At 39.6% G+C, this 18,388-nt stretch overlaps 1 protein-coding gene across 12 annotated transcripts in view; it reads right to left on the bottom strand.

Moving 5' to 3' along the window:
- Positions 1–14,322, bottom strand: part of tcf3b (transcription factor 3b) — a 32,589-nt gene extending 18,267 nt beyond the window's left edge. The window contains exons 1-9 of one of the 12 annotated variants that reach the window (XM_039810471.1): positions 13,779–14,322; positions 11,612–11,688; positions 10,713–10,809; positions 10,420–10,467; positions 8,487–8,559; positions 2,241–2,311; positions 1,531–1,603; positions 553–593; positions 180–312 (exon numbers count right to left, since the gene is read on the bottom strand). In XM_039810471.1, coding sequence (XP_039666405.1) covers positions 180–312; positions 553–593; positions 1,531–1,603; positions 2,241–2,311; positions 8,487–8,559; positions 10,420–10,467; positions 10,713–10,787 — 514 coding nt within the window. In that variant the 5' untranslated portion in view covers positions 10,788–10,809; positions 11,612–11,688; positions 13,779–14,322. The other 11 variants (XM_039810467.1, XM_039810470.1, XM_039810472.1 and 8 more) reach the window with 11 other exon arrangements.
- Positions 14,323–18,388: the final 4,066 nt, after the last annotated feature.

Raw genomic sequence — 18,388 nt, 5'->3', positions numbered from 1 at the left:
GATATATTATAGACCAAACAATTAATCAAAAAAGTAATGGGCAGATTAATCTAAAATTAAAATGAGTAGTTGCAGCCCCAGTTAACTGAATCAAATACAAAAAGGTGGAGGATGATGAAAATGAAGAAAGAAAGAAATGACTGGCCCTACATGTCATATGTCTTGTCCTGTTATCTTACCTATGCCTCCATCAGGCGGCCTTCTCCTGGGGTTGTTTGGGTATGACGGGTAAAACTGGGAGCCAGATTTCAGGCCAGAGGGGGACATGGCATCTGGGCTGGGCATCGCTATGTCGCTAGGAAGAAATCCAGGCTAGGAGAATAGAGAAAGACGGGGAAACAAGGTTTTACTAATAATACTTACAGGGGCGTGGGATAGCACAGCACAACAGCTTCTCTTCTAGGAAATGAAGACAGTTCATTCAAAGTGTTTAACATGAAAAGGGAAGTGAGAAAACAGGGCTTCCTTTACATGACAAATTAAATGAAATAAGCCTTCACACACATGTAACATTGCGGGGAGATGCAAGGAATAGGCTTAATGTTAACATACCTGGCTTCCAAAGGGAGGGTATGGTGGCCTCTCATTTTTACCTGTAAGATAAAAGTGAAGATTGTTTAAACATTAATGTGAGTGAAACCATGAGCTGTGTACATACATTAAGAGGCAATGGTGTGTGCTAAAACAAATGAAAAGTAGGTTTTCTAAAGTACAAAAAGTCCAGGGATGCCCTCCCCTTTTTCAGTACGCTCAGCTGCATAAAGCCGCCTGCCAGACAAAACCCTAGGGAAGGTTTCTGCTTCAGTGCCCTAACATCCCCAACACTCAACGAATGAACACAGGCACACACATGCATGTGGACACACATTTTGCCACCCAGAAAACAAAGAATGCACAACAGTCGAATCGGCCATTATCAACATGATTATTTTAAAACTGCAGCGTGACTAGGCAACATGTCCTCTATCACTGAGAAGTAAATATATACACTCATTCCACTAAAGTGCTAAAAAATGGTTCAGAGTCACTTGTTAAAAATTATTTAGAAAGTAAAAAAACAAAAAGTAAAAACAAAAACACACACAACAACACATGCTGGAGAGTGTGGACTACTAGATGCAGATCACGCATATATTTTGGAAATGCCACAGAATATTGTGTTTTAGAAAATGGTATACAGGATTTTGCAAATGATACTAGAATATGCTATCTCTATGAGCTACATGATACTCTGTAATTTTAATTTTAGAAGAAGAAAATGTACAAATAAGGGATAGGTATCTGGTCAAAATGTTGTTGAAAGCCAGTAACAAAAGCTAGTGAAAAGCTATCACCCTATAAGGAAAAAGGTTAAAGTAGATCCCCCTACCCAGGAACGATAGATAGAGATAGTAAAGGAAATCTACTTAAAAGAAAATTGGACTTGAATTGTTTGAATACATGTTCATCTGTGGGTTTAAATGTATATAAACTTGAAATCATCAATAAAAAAACTGAAGTGGACAAAAGAAAGCCAAAAAAAGAACATACCTGCAACACCCGAACTGATGAATGGAGAGGACAAGCCCTCATGCTCACTGTAGTGGGACCCTTCGCCATAGCCCTGTAGGAACAATGGTAAACACAAAACAATATGAGTAACCTTAAATAAAGCAAAGAAAAATGTAAATAAAACATGCAGGCTCTAACATTGGACAAACAAACTAACACCCACAGACAGACTTAAATGATACACACCTATATGGCTTAGTGGTTACCCTCCCTCTGCTTTTCTGTCTAACTAACAGGATCCATGCCAAACAAATCTGCATCAGCTCAGGGGATTCAAACCGACTTTCTTAATTATCAACTTGTGGTAATCAAAGCCTGCTGCATCTATTTCACCCCCTGTTCCTTGTATTTACACAGAGTTGTGCCAAGACAGTTACAGCGGATGTGAAGCTGCAATTACCAGTGGGCTTCCACAGCGGTTCTGGGCTACCAGAGAGCTTGCCAATGCAAGATCTCGAGCCAAGGTTATTAGGTAGAGAGTAAAACTACCACTTTAAATCAAACATGGCACACAGCATGAAAAAGTACTAAGCTGTTGTGGTGGGGGGTGGTGTGTGTGTGTTCATCTATGGCAAAGCAATTAACTGAATGTGTGTGAGTGTGTGACAATATCATGGCATCTGGTGTTCAAGCTTAGATCTCCAAACTTAAAATCATGTGCGACTTAAGAGTGTGTGTTTAAATCTTACCCGTCCTTGGCTGAAAGAGGGGCTGTTCTGTTCTGCTGAGCCCCAAGACCCAGAGCCGCTGCGCTCATCTACTGCGGTAAGAAGACATATTGTTAAGACTGACAGGTAGGGAGACCAGCAGGTTAGTGTGAAGTAACGAAAGAATAACATTTTTCAAAAAAGCAGGTTTGACAAATGCTGTGAATAATGCTAGCAATTAGGGCTGGGCGATATTATATTGATATCGTGATATGAGACTAGATATCGTCTTAGATTTTGGATATCGTAATATATGACGACAGTGATGTACTTTTCTGAACTTACTAGACTGTTCTATTTGCTTTTCCACACTTAGACATTATGTCCACATTACTGAGGATTATTTATCTAAAATCTAAGTGTGAAGATATTTTGTTAAAGCACCAATTGTCAACCCTAGAATATCGCTGCAATATCGATATTGAGGTATATGGCCAAGAATATCGGGATATCCGATTTTCTCCATATCGCCCAGCCCTACTAGCAATCCCCAAATGACAGTATATCATTATTATCCTATGTGTAACTGAAGATATGTAAAAATGCCCTGATGTTGGAGTCATATCAAGGGAACCTGTCACACCGTCCTACTCTAAACATTCAATGTCCTTAAGTGGCCACAATGGGCTTGCACAAACCAGGAGAGAGCATCACTATTGATCACACTGCCGTTTAAGATGCAATGCAATGTTACACCATTTCTGAGAGAGAAAAAAAAAGCATAGAAAATGCTGCTCAGTGTATCCATTAGTGTTTTTTACGGTCACTGAATAGCAGAAAATTAACCATTCACATCCCTAATGTAATCCAAGAGGATAACATGTAACCTAAACCATATTTAACTTTCACTCAAAATTGACACATACACCTAAAATAACACAAAACGTAATGTGTAAAGCCAAAACATGAACCACAATGTTTTAGGTAAAGAAAGAACCGATGTGTGGCACAAAGGAAAAACGCAGCCAAAAGACTGGTGGAGCAGAAAACTCCAAAATACCCCCATCATCCCCTTCTCCCTGTCTTATGCACTAATGCTATCCAGGCTCTCTGGAGACACAAGCCTTAATTGCATGCTGATTTGCATAATTGTGCATATTAATGTGGTTTCCTTATGAATATTCATATTTCCTCTTTGATTTTTGCCTAATTAAAAAAATGTGTGTGAGAAAGCAAAAGAGAGCGAGTGGGAGAAAGGAGAAAGCAAGGGGACGAGAGGGAGAGAGAGAGAGAGGTAGGAACAAAAGGGAAGGCAGAGTGAGAGGGGTCTGGCCGAGATCAGCAGCCCGGCTGACGAGTGAGAATGAGTGATGAGACTAACAGAGCGGTGCAAGCACCTACACACGCTGCGACAGCCGTGATCTATAGAGCTGATGCCAGTGGCATGGAGAATCAGGCAAGCAGGGAGGAGAGGGGACCTCAAAAGATCAGCCTCGCTCACTGTCAGATCGGCCCTGCTGAAAGGCCACAGCACTAATAAGCACCGCACCACCGTCCAATGGCACAGGACACTGGTGGTGACGGGCTTGCGGCTAAATAAAGACTTTGTATGAAGATACTTCAGCCAAAGTTTGGTGCCAGGAGAAGCAATGCCACATTGAGATAGAAATCCACTTGAATGGAGATGCATCAACAATGATGGTGTCTACTTCCAGTCTTAGCAACAAATAAATGCATCTTAACTCAAACACCTTTCTTTGTCCCACTTCAAGATACTCTAGCTTCATCCAAACTGCTGGTAGACCACAAAAGTATTTTCCCACGTGCTTCACACAAGTAACCCAAAAAATACACATCATCACGGTCAACAATAACCTGCACCGATTAGCCCTACCAAGCCAACAAGGGGAGTTGAGAGAGTAACTTCATAAACTTCAGAGTTATTTTCAATACACTCATTCGCCTATGAAGCCTCCTTTTGGCCAGCGGGGGAGCAGAGGATAGTGCGAAAGCACGGCTGTGCAGGAGAAGTCTGACAACATTGTTTCACACTTACTGGAGTAATTAACTCTGAGGCAATTAAAACAAGGTGGAGAGCTGCTGAGGTGACAGTGCGCTCAGCCAGCCTAGGAGAGCCCCACTATGCTAGAAGAGAGACCTTTCTATTATTGTTAACCTCTTGTCATGTGTAATATCGAACACGAATTGACTGTCTCCACAGACAACCAAAATATTAAAATAATGCAAAATAAAGTTCCCACCAAGCTTCACACGCGGTTAGAAAAAAAATAAAATAAAAAAATATAAATCAATTGGGGTCAAATGCTTCACATTTGAAATAATATTTATATCCTAAGTATGTTGCTCTTGTACGAGCAAGTAAGCAGGTTTTAAAAACTAAAGTCAGGATGTGTTTTGTACCATCAAAGTAGGTCAGTGATGTACTTCTACATTAGTTATTTTGGCCAGTAAAAATAGTTTTAGTACTTTGTTGTAAACCAACCCTTCGCCTGTGACCCAATAAAAATTGCTGTGAGCACACTAAGAGCCTGCATTCTTAATTAAATCTAAAAAAGACAAACAGATCTGCCCAATCTCTCACACTATAGTGCTAAGCTACTGTAGATGCCTTTCACAAGGCTTCAATTGATTATCATGACAGACAATAGTCAATGTGATGCTTACGTAGCAGTACCAACATGCCTCCTTATGTATGCTACACTTTTCTATGTTTACATCATACTGGTAGAAGCAAAAAAGCTTTCAATGCTTCGACAACATTTTTTTATCATGGACAAATGGGGTATTTGTTACTGGTATTGTTGTTTGGTATTACATTAGTAATACAATAAAACCTATCATTAATATAGATTACAAATATTAGTAGATGTGTTAAAATGTTTACAGTCATTTCCATATTTTTTTATGCTAATTGGGAGATAAAAGGATGCTGTACAACAGACTTCTGAGTATGACATCCAAGATTATTTGAAGACAGCATTAAAAGTACTTGAGCAATGTAGCTCATGCTAACTAAATAAACCGAATACCAAAATCTCTGCCATCTTCAGACAACCATCAATTAGCTACGCATAGCTCAAATGTGAAGTAAGTGATAAACATTTGAACAGTTAATTGGCATGATGATCAAACTGGGGGAAAAAAGATTGAAGATTGAAAATTCCCTGATTTATCTACTAATTTGACATGCACATAAGAAATGTAAGAGACATGGGGTTGGCATGAAAACAACAGGTTCTCTGGACGTATATCACATCCATCCAGACTTTTGGCATGTCTAGTGTGAATGTACTTCCAGTGAAAGTAACATGGCAAGACAAATACTGACTCACAACCAGAACCCAGAAAAATATTTATTTTCTGCCACAAAGCCTTCTCGCGACTGCAGGCTCTGAAAACATCTAATTTGAAGTTGAAGAAGGAAGCCACTCTCCTTTAAGATTTCCTCTTTCAGAGGGCTTAGATTTTTCAACTGCAACCCACCAGTACACAGTAAAATACATGACACATTACTGCATGCGTGTACAGGTAAACAACTGAGAGTGCAAAAGTCAAACATGCAGCGTTTACGCTAGCTACCAAGAGAAACCACATGTGTAAATTCACAATGTCGGTTGTTGTGATCTAAGGGAAGCGAGCCTGTCGCGTCCCGTGTGTGTGTGTGTAGGGGGTTGGAGACGTTGCCAGCAGCTGCAGAGGTGACAGAGGGGACGCCTGCCTGAAGGCTTGGCCAGCTCCCACCACACACCGTCACACTCTGCCTCCCATACTTCAAGCATCCCACACTTCTTGCCAATCCTCTCCTCTTTCTTCTCCACTCTGCTCCACACACACACACACACACACACACACACACACACACACACACACACACACACACACACACACACACACACACACACACACACACACACACACACACACACACACACACACACACACACACACACACACACACACACACACACACACAGGCCACTAAGGAAGGGAGAAGGAGGCCTAATGCAATTAGCACCCCTCTGAGCAGTTTTGTGTTGATGAATAGAAGTGGTCTGGTGGGCCACTAGGCTGCTCGCTGCTGTTCCCGCGCTGCTGGTTGCCTGAATATACAAGCCTCCTTCGTGACATCATAGATGGACATTGTTCTTTAATGGTCATCACTTCTATAATAAATGGGTTTCCTGGCCCATAGCCATATCATATTTTGGGATAATAGGCAATCTTTTGGAGTTTCAAAAGATGGTCCCGTTGACAAGCACAGCCATTAAATCTTAAAAAAAAAAAAAGGAAAGAAAAAACATACATAAAGTCTATTTATGAGAAACTCTTGGACTGGAATTAGCAGATGTTAGCATTTTGACTCCCAAGTGCTATTTGATGGTACCTATAAGCAACAAGTAATAACTCTTTATTTATTCCAGCACCATTTGCACTTTTGTATTGCTCTATTGTATTACTGTTTACAATCCTCATATAGCAGTTTGTTTTAATCGTGTGTGTGTATGTATTTGTATTATACACAACCTTATATCTATACATAGTAGTCAAATATCTGTTTACCTTGTTCAGCTTTTTTGTCCTTGTTTTTAGCTTTATGTTTCTTTCTGTGCATGTACTTTGAGAGCAACAAAAATCGGAGTCAAATTCCTTGCATGTGTTCGCTCTTACTTGGTCATTAAAGCAGATTCTGATTCTACCTGCAGATCTCCCAAAGTTAAATGGGACAGCTTGAAGTATCGCATTAAAATAGGTGTCAATGACCGAGGGCCACACTTTAGGACATGAGGAGGGAGGGGGGTGGAGGAGGAATTAACTCCTCACTGCTTAGTAATTGCCTGCTGTAATAGAAACAAACAGAATCCTGCCTTCGACAGGCTGATCCCTCTATTCAACAAGCGCTCTCTTCCACTCTGGCCACTCACTGCATGCTGGGCCAGTTTAAGAGGCTGTGAGCAAGGGGTGAGGGACATTGTCTCGGACTCAAGCCATTTCCTGCAGATCAGTGGGGGTAAGAGCCCTGTGCCGTGTTGGGGGAGGAGTGTTTTACACTTCAGGGTGGGGGAGTCGTTTCAAGTCCATAAGCCCCCTTTTTTGCCTTTGTTCCTCAGTGACCAAGTTCTCACTCTGGGGAACACTGAGAAGTGTGACTCGATTTCACACACCAGGTTGGAAGGGTGACAGAGGAATGAAAGTAACACGACTCACTAATAACATTCAGGAAGAGAAAATAGCTCACTTAAAAGGCTTCAGGTGCTTGAGGGGGTTAACTGCAGCTACTTTGCACTTGAAAATAGTGAAACAAAGACTATCTTAAGAAATGTGGAAAAGATTATCAGACAGATGTTAAAATAAAAAGGTGTGCAGATAATAAATCTGCATAGTTTCAATCTTTCATAAGGGCTGTAGAGTAAATTTATATTTTTTTTCTATGAAGATTAGAATCAAGGGACAGCCACACCAGGCATAGAGCAAAACTGTAGCATGACGCTAAATGTGAATTTCTTCTGAAATTATTGACATTAGTTTGAAAGTTTATTGAAGGATAGCCCCTTTTTAAAAGATAATTTTTTGGGGCTTTTTCCCACCCAAATTTTTTGACAGGACAGCTAGGTGAGAGAGAGAGAGGGGGAAGACATGCAGGAAATCATCACAGGTCGGATTCGAACCCTGGACCTCTGTGTCGAGGTATAAACCTCTAATTATATGTGCGCATGCTCTATCCACTGAGCCAACCCGGCCACAACTATCTCGTTTTCAAGGGGGGTCTACTATTTTAATCACAAATAGTTGAATAAACAAATACAAGCACAGCCAATTTCCAATTTTTTTTTTCTTCTGTAAAAAAAAAAAAAAAAAAATGTTCCAATGAAATCTGCTAGCAACAAAGTCTATGGATTTCCCCGGCTGTTTAGAGTTTTTCAAATGCAATTTTGTAACGCTTTGAGCACCACAAATAAAAAGCACCTCCATTGTACCTACTGAGGCAGCAGTCTCAAAACTGGTGCCAATAAAACAAAAACTGTCTGCATGCTAGGTACCAAAAAGGTTATGTGAGAAAGTAATTTTTTGTGACTTTGGGTGAGATCATAGATGTAACATTAAATTAGTATATGGATGCCTTGCCAAAACAAAAACATGCAGCCACAGTAATGTCAGTTAAAGTCACTTGGGAATACAAGTATATGTACAAAACAGTAGAAAATTGCAAACCAACATTCGCCAAGACATACAGTACAGTAATGCAGTGTTACTGCTTTAAAAGCTTACCTGATCCCCCAAACTGACTGCTGGCAAGTGTCATTGTTCTGTTCTTCCCATTGGCTACTGGAGGCGCGAACATCTACAAGACAAAAGAGGAAAGATACAGTATCTACCAAAACAAAGGATGGCACACTTCACACGTCCCATTTCCATTAATAAATGACATCACACACACACGTCAGTTCAGTTCTTGTGTTTTTCTCCTTGCAAGCATTTTAGTTTTGCATTAGTCTAAAGTGAGATATAAGCCATTTAAAAAAAGCTCGATTCCACTATTGATAAGACGACTTCTAGCATAACAGTAAAACACGCTGATAAAAACGATCAAGTTATAAACATGCTTGATGTCTTTATTTGCAAAATACCACATTTCAAAATGAACTAATTTCTAAATTGGATATCAAAAAATGAAGGAAATTTCACCCCCAAAAAAAGATATAAAGCATTTTGGTATGAAACCGAACAGACACATTTTCATATGGAGTTGATCCTGCAATACCAACTTTAAACTTTCAAAACACTCTGATGAGGCCGTAGGTTTTGTCACCGAGCCACTGTGAGTTTTACCATGAGGTTATGGTGTGGCCTAAATATCAGCTATGTGGCATCTTTCAGTGATGTGGCCAAACTCTACTGTACAAACCAAACTTTTTTTCTAAGTAGGACACCAAAACACAATCTGCCACTACCACATATTATCTCTTCCTTTCCTTTTCTTTTAGTTTTAACAGGGTAGGTCTACACGGTCCAACAACCGATTTGGACACCATCTTTGTTTCCGTTTGGTCACAGATATCTCAAACATGTTTAGTTTTTCTTTATTCAACGTCCAATCTAGCATGCATTTCCTTGACTAGCCAGCAAATATACAAACAGGATGAAATTTGTTTGTACAATTTTTGACAGTTTCTCACCCAATTATCAATGTCATCCTTAAACTGAACATCTGCTGATACAAATTGGCAGCTGATCAATCTGAGTTTTTCTAACACAAACCCAACTGTCTAATGAGAACCTCCCACAAACCCCCTTCACAACAACGAGTGTTTTTCTTTCATGGGGTAAGGTTTCCTTTAAATACCGATGTTCTGGCAGAGAATAGGACATTAACAATGCAGCTGACTGAATCATGTCATTATAATGAAGCGCCACCAACAGAATTCATGCACACCAAGGCTTTTAAAAAAACTGTTCCCCAGTCTTACACTTGATAAAATGTCACTGACTCTTGGAATGATAGACAGAAACACTTCACTATTAATCAACTGTACTTTGTAAAAAGAAATCTCAACTGTACTTTGTCAAACAATGGGACATCAAGTCTGCTGACAAATATTCATTAGGAGTCCGAGTTTGGAATTACCTGTTGTGCCCTGTATATAATAATTATCAAGAGTCGGCAATTTAGCCTTACCAGTTATTAGATTTGTTTAGGAGAAAAAAAAGTAACACAGCTCCATTGGGCCTGTGAGATGTTTATGTCAGTGTAAAGCTCAACAAAGGCTTCACAACAAAATGAAACACAGGTAAATAAAAGCTGAACAAAATACCTCTATCCACTTTGTAGATAATGTCTGGAGGATACCTCTGAAAGCATTTCTGTGAAAATGTCTTCCTAAAGACTAAAAATAAATAAAAGAAATGCAGAAGCTGTCTGCTCAACCCAATTTATATATAACAATATTTCCCCCAGATTCTGTTAACAAGACAAACAGGGGTGATATTATTTCCGCAGTTTCCTGCAGTCATTACTAACTCACTATTTACATTTTACAGTGGATACCAGCTCATTGTAGTATTGATCCACTTCTTGTTGCAGTAGCTCTGCATCACCTACATAATTGAAAGAACCTATATTTAAAACCTGAAATAATTTTCACCAGTCACCCTGAGGTACAGCAGTATTTTACTTGCCATGCTTTGATGTAATCAGCACTACCTTTGCATGCCAAGAATGAAGCATGGAAATATCTTGGGCTGACACAACCTATTGTTAAAAAGAAGGAAAAAAAAGAAAAGAAAAAAAATATTTAAAATTTTCTGTTGCAGATTTTGAGAAAATAAGCATCCCACTGATTTTTCTTGCTTGCCCCGTTTCCCCACTTTTCTCATTCAGACCTCAAGCTCTCCTCTGCTCATACCCAGACCTGTATCGCACTCTATTTAGCTCTTTCTCCCAATGCCACCCACCTACCACCCAGAACCACCCAGACTGCTCTCCCACTCTCTTACCGCACTGAAATCCAGGAGGTCGTTGAGTTCCTTGTCAGTTCCCACTGCAGCCATTCTTTGCTGCTGTTCGTTCATACCCTTCAGTCTCTAATAAACCCTATGAGAGAAATTTGCAGATACAGGATTTTAATGGCACTAGCAAGCACAAAGAGAATTTACATTTAGCTCTTTAAAAAAACAGAGGGTGATGGTAATGAATGATTCAAACTACTCTATCTTTGCTGTATATCACAACCCTAGATATTATTGATATTGGTTAGTCTCCCATAAGATATCAATGCAGGGCTAAGTCAGCAATTTTCTTAAAAAATTAAATAAATTGTGTTTGTGATTCAAAACTCCAATATAATACTAAAATATACATCCAGGTGAGAGGCAAAGATCTTGTGCATCTGAGAAGTATAACAATCAATGATCTTCTATTGAGTCTAAGCTGGCCAAAACACACAGCTCAAATTACTATTTCACTCACTACGGACCGATGAGGGGAAAACAGACAACATTAGCCTCCTTAACACTATACTCTTCGGCTGGGTCTACTTAAAAATGCTGGTTTCAGTCAGACACTGCCTTCCTATCCAAGCAGTAGAAGAGACACTGCCATGAAAAGATGAATACTCTGCCCTTAGTCAAATCACTACCAAGTAATGACTTAAAAATTGTCTTTCATTTTACGCAACCCTGGCAAATAACAAGGCCATATGTCGATCATTGCTACATAAAAGAGAATGTAATACATTTACAATTACAGACATAATTGGGACTATTGTTAGCCCAAGGAAATAGGGGTGAAAGGCAGAGCTAATGACTGTATGCAAACACGTCATTACCAAATTACCATATGTCAACTCAGAAAGAACCTTGTCAAATGACACAGTGAGCATGAATAGTGGATTTACCCTGTGTTTTGCATTCCAACGCAAGCCCGAGGCCGCTCTCTGATGCTGAGCGGCGGTTCTGCAAGCTTCACAGGGAACTAGTGGTAGGGGGAGCGAGTGGAAGAATAGAGGCACTTGAACACCAACAGGTGGTGTGCTTTTACAACCTTTTTGCAATACAACACTAACATAAATTGATGCAATCAACAACAAAAAAAGATGGATGTATTAGAGGAAATGCAAGTTGTAAAATGTAAACAAAAAGGAGCTAAGAATATTAAAATGTATGTCAAGAAATAAAAATATAAATTGTGAACCACTAGAAAGCAAAGTAACAAAAGTATTACATATCATAAAATTATTTTCTGCATGTATTAAAGTATCACAAGTCACTTCAGGGGAGACAAGCGGTGCAGTCCAAGTCTAGTAAACTCAAGCAAGCAGAACTAATTTAACCTTGAAACAAGGAAAGGAAGTGAACGAACACACACACACAACACATAGGCCTAAGAGTATAGGCTTGGAACATGGCTTTCATTGCTTTTCCAAACTTTTGATAAGATGGCTAATCAAGAACAAAATAGGTCTCTCACACACACACACACACACACACACACACACACACACACACACAGTATATGTAAATATTATTTAACCACTGAGCTAAATTAAATAGAGCACACTGAGGGGCTTAATGTAACAAAATGGCATCTTCGGCTACTGCCAGATCAATATTTGAAGCAAGTAGATTAGGGGTCTTTGTCACCCCACACAAGGCAGAGAAGGCAGATCATTCTCCACCACAAAATAGCCTGCACATCCAGTGGAACAAACCACCGATCTTAACTATCCAAAAACTTTCAAATGTTTCATATAAATGTTTCATATAAAATGAATGCATGTGCCAGTTTTGTTTGTTTTTTTACCATGGCTTTCAAACCTAATAATAATAATAATAATAATAATAATAATAATAATAATAATAATAATAATAATAATAGGCCAAATCAAGTTCCTTCGGTCTGTTTAACAAACATGTAATAAATGTTGTTTACAATTAAAAGATTTATAAATTTGAAATAACATTTCCGTCCGCATAGGTTGTACATGCTGTTAGCCCTATCAAATGGGGAAATAAAAGCAAAGTTAGTAACTGTAACGTGTGTTTATGTCAATGCTATTACTTCGGGAACAACAAGGGCCGCCGTACCGAACAGAAAAGCATATTCAACTGTTGATTCAAATGCTGTCCGAAAGAAACGGATGTGAACGTCTTGTGCCAAAAACACATTATACATGATAGACACGTTGGGTCAAATAGTTTATAACAATGACAGTAAACATCCAGGGCACCACAGGATGTAGGCTGTACATTATATGATAATCTCTGCTAGGCCACATCCAGGGCCAAGCTACTGCTGACAACTAACCCATTCACCATTTATCTTGAAGCATGTTGACATCACCATGAAGACTAACAAACCCATAATCTTCAGTTGTGGCTTCCTAAGGAAAACAAATTATGTGTAAAACAAGTGCAACGGTCGTGACCCTGGAGACCAAGAGCTCCAAACTTCATGCAACAAATAGTGAGCTTTCTTTCTTTCACATATTAGGGTTCAAGTCGTGCATTATGAGGGAGTTCAGTGGAGCAGACGGTGGGGGTGGGAGCAAGAGGAATTTCCTGCCAAATGTGCAATAAAATAAAGTCTAGCTGGTGGCCAGACACTTCCATAAAGGAATGTTTAAAGGGCTACCAAAAGGGGTTTTATGGAAAGTTTGCTTGCGCTCGTATGGAAAATACATGTAGGCCCACTACACAAAGTTTAGCTAAAATGCTCAGCAACATTACACAACGTTTAACATTTAATAGGTCCACATTCTGGCTACAGCTAGTGGTGGAGACACACGATGAAAACAAAATGAGGCTTGTTAGGCAGGACTAACACTTAACGTTAGTGGGGTCTTTTTGCAGAACAAAGGAGTAATTTCCTCCTCTCCGTGGTCGATGCGAGACCATCACACACTTGGCTCGCCACCTCAAACCAGACAAAAACTTACATCCCCCGCTTTAACCACACATTCCCAAAAACTTTTTGCAAATTGCAGGCGTCAAAATAGGTGTCAGTTAAACCCATGTAATTCATGCAGCTTCCCCCGAAACATTAAGTGAAATAAGGTGTTTTACCTCTCCTCTGCAAGTGTCTGATATCCAACAGTAAAAAGAAAAGCAGAGAATCGCGAGGGGAAAAACATAAAACTTCAAGAGAATTTCGACCTCAGTGCATGAAACGCATTGGAGCACCGTAGATGTCTTCCTTTTGTCCCGGTAAGCCTGCTTTTCACACTGCGCACACGTGTTTGCTTCAATGTTACAAGTCTGAGTGCAAACAAATCTATTATGGTAACTAATCTCGCGTCTTCCTTTTTTGTTGTTACAACTGAGATGATTTCATTCTTCTCGTAGACATCTTCACCACCTCCGTCCACATTGTCAGACGCAACAACGTATCCCTCCGCACAAAAGTGAGGGCCTCAATGCCAGCGGTGTCCGATTTCAAACGCCTTTGAGAGACGGGGTATTTTCGCAGAGTAAAAATACAGCTTTCACGTCTTCCGACGGTCAAAACTACGGAAATGTCTAATGCCGAAGCTTCGTTATGTGTACTGTATCTGCAATCCTTAAAAATGCAAGAGCGCTACGAGCACTAGGTTGTCCAGCGGAAGGCTATCGTAAGAAAGTTACCTGCGATTACACAGCAGCAGCTTGACGAGATGGCACGATAAATGTGAAAGAGCTCAGCAAATGGGGAAGCGTGTGCGCTTGATTGACAGCAACGGCAGCCATCGAACAGCTTCAAATCCAAGTTGAACCCGCCTTTTTCTTGACGCTCACTTTCCCTGTGTGCTCAGGGAAGCTGGCTGAGGGGGGCTCAAACATGCCCGCTGACATCATTTTATTACTTTGGTTGCTGTGTCCTCTTTCCCTTTAAAAAAAACAAACAAACCAACGCACGGCTTTAAAATATTTGGTTTTCATTACAATAACAACAGCAACTGTAAATTAAATAACAATTTCAATTGTTACTGTATTTTTTATCTTAACATTTAAATTATGCTTTATGTAAAACTATTATTACTTTTTTCTATATAAATACAACTGTATGACATAAGATGAATGTTATTAAAAGAAACTAACTAATTTCCAAACATTGTCTGGTTCCAAAATAATATTTCATCCAGTTGACTATACTTAAAAATTATCAACCGCTGTCGTCATGAAAAGTTCTGCAACCAACAATTATTTTTATTATTGATTAATCTGCTGTTTATTTTCTCAACTAATCAATTAATTGTTTTGTCTACACACAAAAAAGGCCATCATGATTTCCCAGAGACCGAGGGAATGCATTTTAATTGATTTTTTTATACGACCAACGCATAAACCTGCAGAATATTGGTTTACTTTCACATAATGACAAAGAAAAGCATAAAATCCTCACAATTAAGAAGCTTGAACAAGAAAATGTTTGGAATTTTGGATTGAAAACTGACTGAAACAAGTAATAGGTTATCTAAACAGCTGATTTATCAATCGACTAAGATTATTCGTTTTATGCTCTACTTTCTATGTTGCCAGTCTTTTTTGTGAATGGGCTGATAAACATAAAACCAACACACCCCTAGGAACTGCCTGCTCCAGAGCAGAGTGAAGAGGGAGAGCACAGAGTATAGGATCACAGAGAAGGGGAGGAGAGAAATAGTTCAGAGAAAACAGTTCAAACAGGGAGGGCACACCGGATGATCAGAGCAAATGTGTCTGTAATGTTAAAATGCTGCTTTTACAAGATAACAAGACCACGAGATAGATATTTGAAATGAACTGAAGTTCAGTCACCATGATGACAAAGAACTACGTACAATAGAATAAGTTTAGATGACCCTGATATGTAACTGGTGTGTTTCATGCCTTTATTCAATATGCACACAACATTCATCATACAAAAACACACTTTTAAAAAATGTATGCAGGTTTTAGACAGCTGTTGTTTCTAACCTGAGGGCAAACCTTGTCAAAAAAAAGGGGGGAGTTAAGATTGCCCGGCTTAGTTTCTGGTCTACAACCTCTAAAATGATCATGTTATACATACATTTTTGGCATGTTATTTTAGAAAGACAAAAACCACAGAAACCATCAGATACAGAAAGATTTCTTAGCACACAGCTATCACTATCGACCACTACAAAGGCCGCAGTGACTCAAGTATCTTTTGAGTCACTATGTGGGCAGGATTCCCATTGCAAATGCAAATTCTACATAGCTGCCTCATGTTATTATACACCCTAATGCCTCAAACTGTCTGTTTGCACAGAGGTCACCAATGGGAAGGGGGATTTGTTGTCAATAGGACATATAGGTAAATAATCCATTGGGTCTCCCCTGGGTATAGGAAAAGCCGCGGCACAGAACATTAATTAGTCTCATGGACCGTCTTAGGAATGTAATGGGGTTACTGCTCAGAAGAAACGCACATATGGGCCATAAATACCTTCACAAACATACCATGCACACATTCACATTTGGTCATGCACTCACACATTCACAAAAAAATTCAAAAGACAGCCGTGGCATCAAAAAATAATCACAGTTATCAAAGAAAGAGCATCTTGAGATATTTATCTAACACCTATTTGGAATCCTTTCATTGAGGAATGTATTAATCAAAAGATTAGATTTGAACAGATGGAAACATCTGTTTGGGGAAATGAATTGCTAGTGGAGGCAGAGAAAATCTCTCATATTCTCGCTTTTTTCCAGTAGACGTTAGGCCTTGAGTAAGAATAGTGCTGTTGTCAGTATTAGCAATGAGGCTTGTAAGCCCTCCAAGTAGTTTGTAGTAACAGCTGGGTCTGACATGGAGAGCATGTACAAGGGCAGCCAGGCTGAAGAGAGGGAGGGGGTGGTTGAAAAAGAATTAAAAAAACATATATAGTGAGGATCTTCACCTTAATGAACAGAGTGCATCTATGGTGACACAAAGTTATAACAGAAATTGATTGTATGACAGGAAGCTTAAGTAAGAAGAAATGTGTTTTAAAGCATGATCCTCTCTTGAACTATATTGCCATCTTGCCTATATATATATATATACACATATATTTCTTTTTCTATTTTTTTTACAATTGAATTAAGGTGGTACCACTTTCTCATTGGAGTAAAGGGCAATAGCTGGTTTAATATGTCATTCCTGATTTTGAACGATGCAATTTTACATTCAGCTGTTACAAAATATTTAGTGCAGCCTGGAATATATGAGCATTATAATGTTGCTGTCCACTATTTTGTTTGTTTCACAATTAACACAGACATACAAGAACAGAGTGACCTCTAAAAGCTCAATTTGTATGCTAAAATTATGTTTCATTATCCACGGCAGCTATGGGTAATCTACCGCATGGTAACCTAAAAGTTTTCAGCATAATTATACGGCGAGGACCAAACAAAAACACAAACATGTCATCTATAATCTCAAAATACATTCACAGTACAATGGACAGTTAAAGGCGGAATGGGGAGGGATGCTTTCACACATGCCCTCCATGATTCCTTCCAGCCATTCCCAGCTTCATATGTGTAATTAACAACAGATGCACATGGGAAATTTGCATATGTTTGGCACATTGGTGCTAATCGGTCATATATGTGTGCATATTAATGAAATATCTGTTTACACATATTTTGCGTTACCTACATTCACACAAGACATAATAATAACGTTTAATAATGTCTACTAGTTACTTAATTCTTTTTGGATTTTTTTAATCAATAATGCTTTGTAGAGAACAAATAAAGAGGGCGATCCTGCATCATAGTATAGATGCCCTAAATATGCCAAATTTGATTCTATCAAAAAGCAATGCTTTGTTATCATAGCTGGCTTTATTGCCGGCTACCTGCTTGGACATTATCACGTGTTATTCACCTTTAGCCCTCATTGCCATCCTGCTCTGTTCATAGGAAGCCAGTCATGCAAGCCAAACCACATCGCCAGGTTATATCACACACAATGATAAGCCTGTAAACATACAGTATAGGCAGCACGCATAACGCACACAGAGCTCGGTGCCGAGGCAAGCTGCTCACCTCGTTCCACACTGAGCCCCTCACAGCCTGTAATAGAGGCTTAGGTTTGGGTGGGGGAAGGGCAGAGGTGCACAGGTTTCTGATCAGACAAGAAAACTAGGCCAAGATCAACAATCCCTCTCCCTGAACAGCCTCAGCCCCTCCTAAATGCTACAACTTTGTTATAGGGCTGTGACAATCACTTGCGAGATTGTCATTAATGGCGAAGCAACGGAGTCATTTTGAGCCACAACACGTGTATTTAGAGGCATAACAGCTTTTCATAGCCGGGCTATGATTCATGCTTCCTTGCCCCTTTGGAAGCTGTCCTCCAATAAGAGTTAGAGGCTGGGGGTAGGAGCGGATAGATTGATAATGTTGGCTGAGTGCCCATGCTCTGAGTCTATCTGTGCTGAAGGGGAGGAGACAGGGTGAATCTATCTGTTGTGCTCTCTGTGCTCATGATAAACCGACTCCCGTCAAGCTTCTTCCCCCCCTATTACAGCTCGCCTGGCAGAAAACACCCAAACTTGCACTGACGTCCAACATGTTAAACAACAATAAAAATGTGTGAAGTGAGTGATTTAAAAAGGGCAACAGTCCAAAAGGTTATGCTATCCGCTTTCAGTGATTGCTGGAAAACATAAGCGAAGCAGAGCAGTTGTTTTGGAACA

Source organism: Perca fluviatilis, chromosome 9, assembly GCF_010015445.1.
Source record: "Perca fluviatilis chromosome 9, GENO_Pfluv_1.0, whole genome shotgun sequence".
Classification (NCBI taxonomy): domain Eukaryota; kingdom Metazoa; phylum Chordata; class Actinopteri; order Perciformes; family Percidae; genus Perca; species Perca fluviatilis.
The sequence above is the reverse complement of the archived record's forward strand: the minus strand, read 5'-3'. Positions and strand labels throughout refer to the sequence as shown.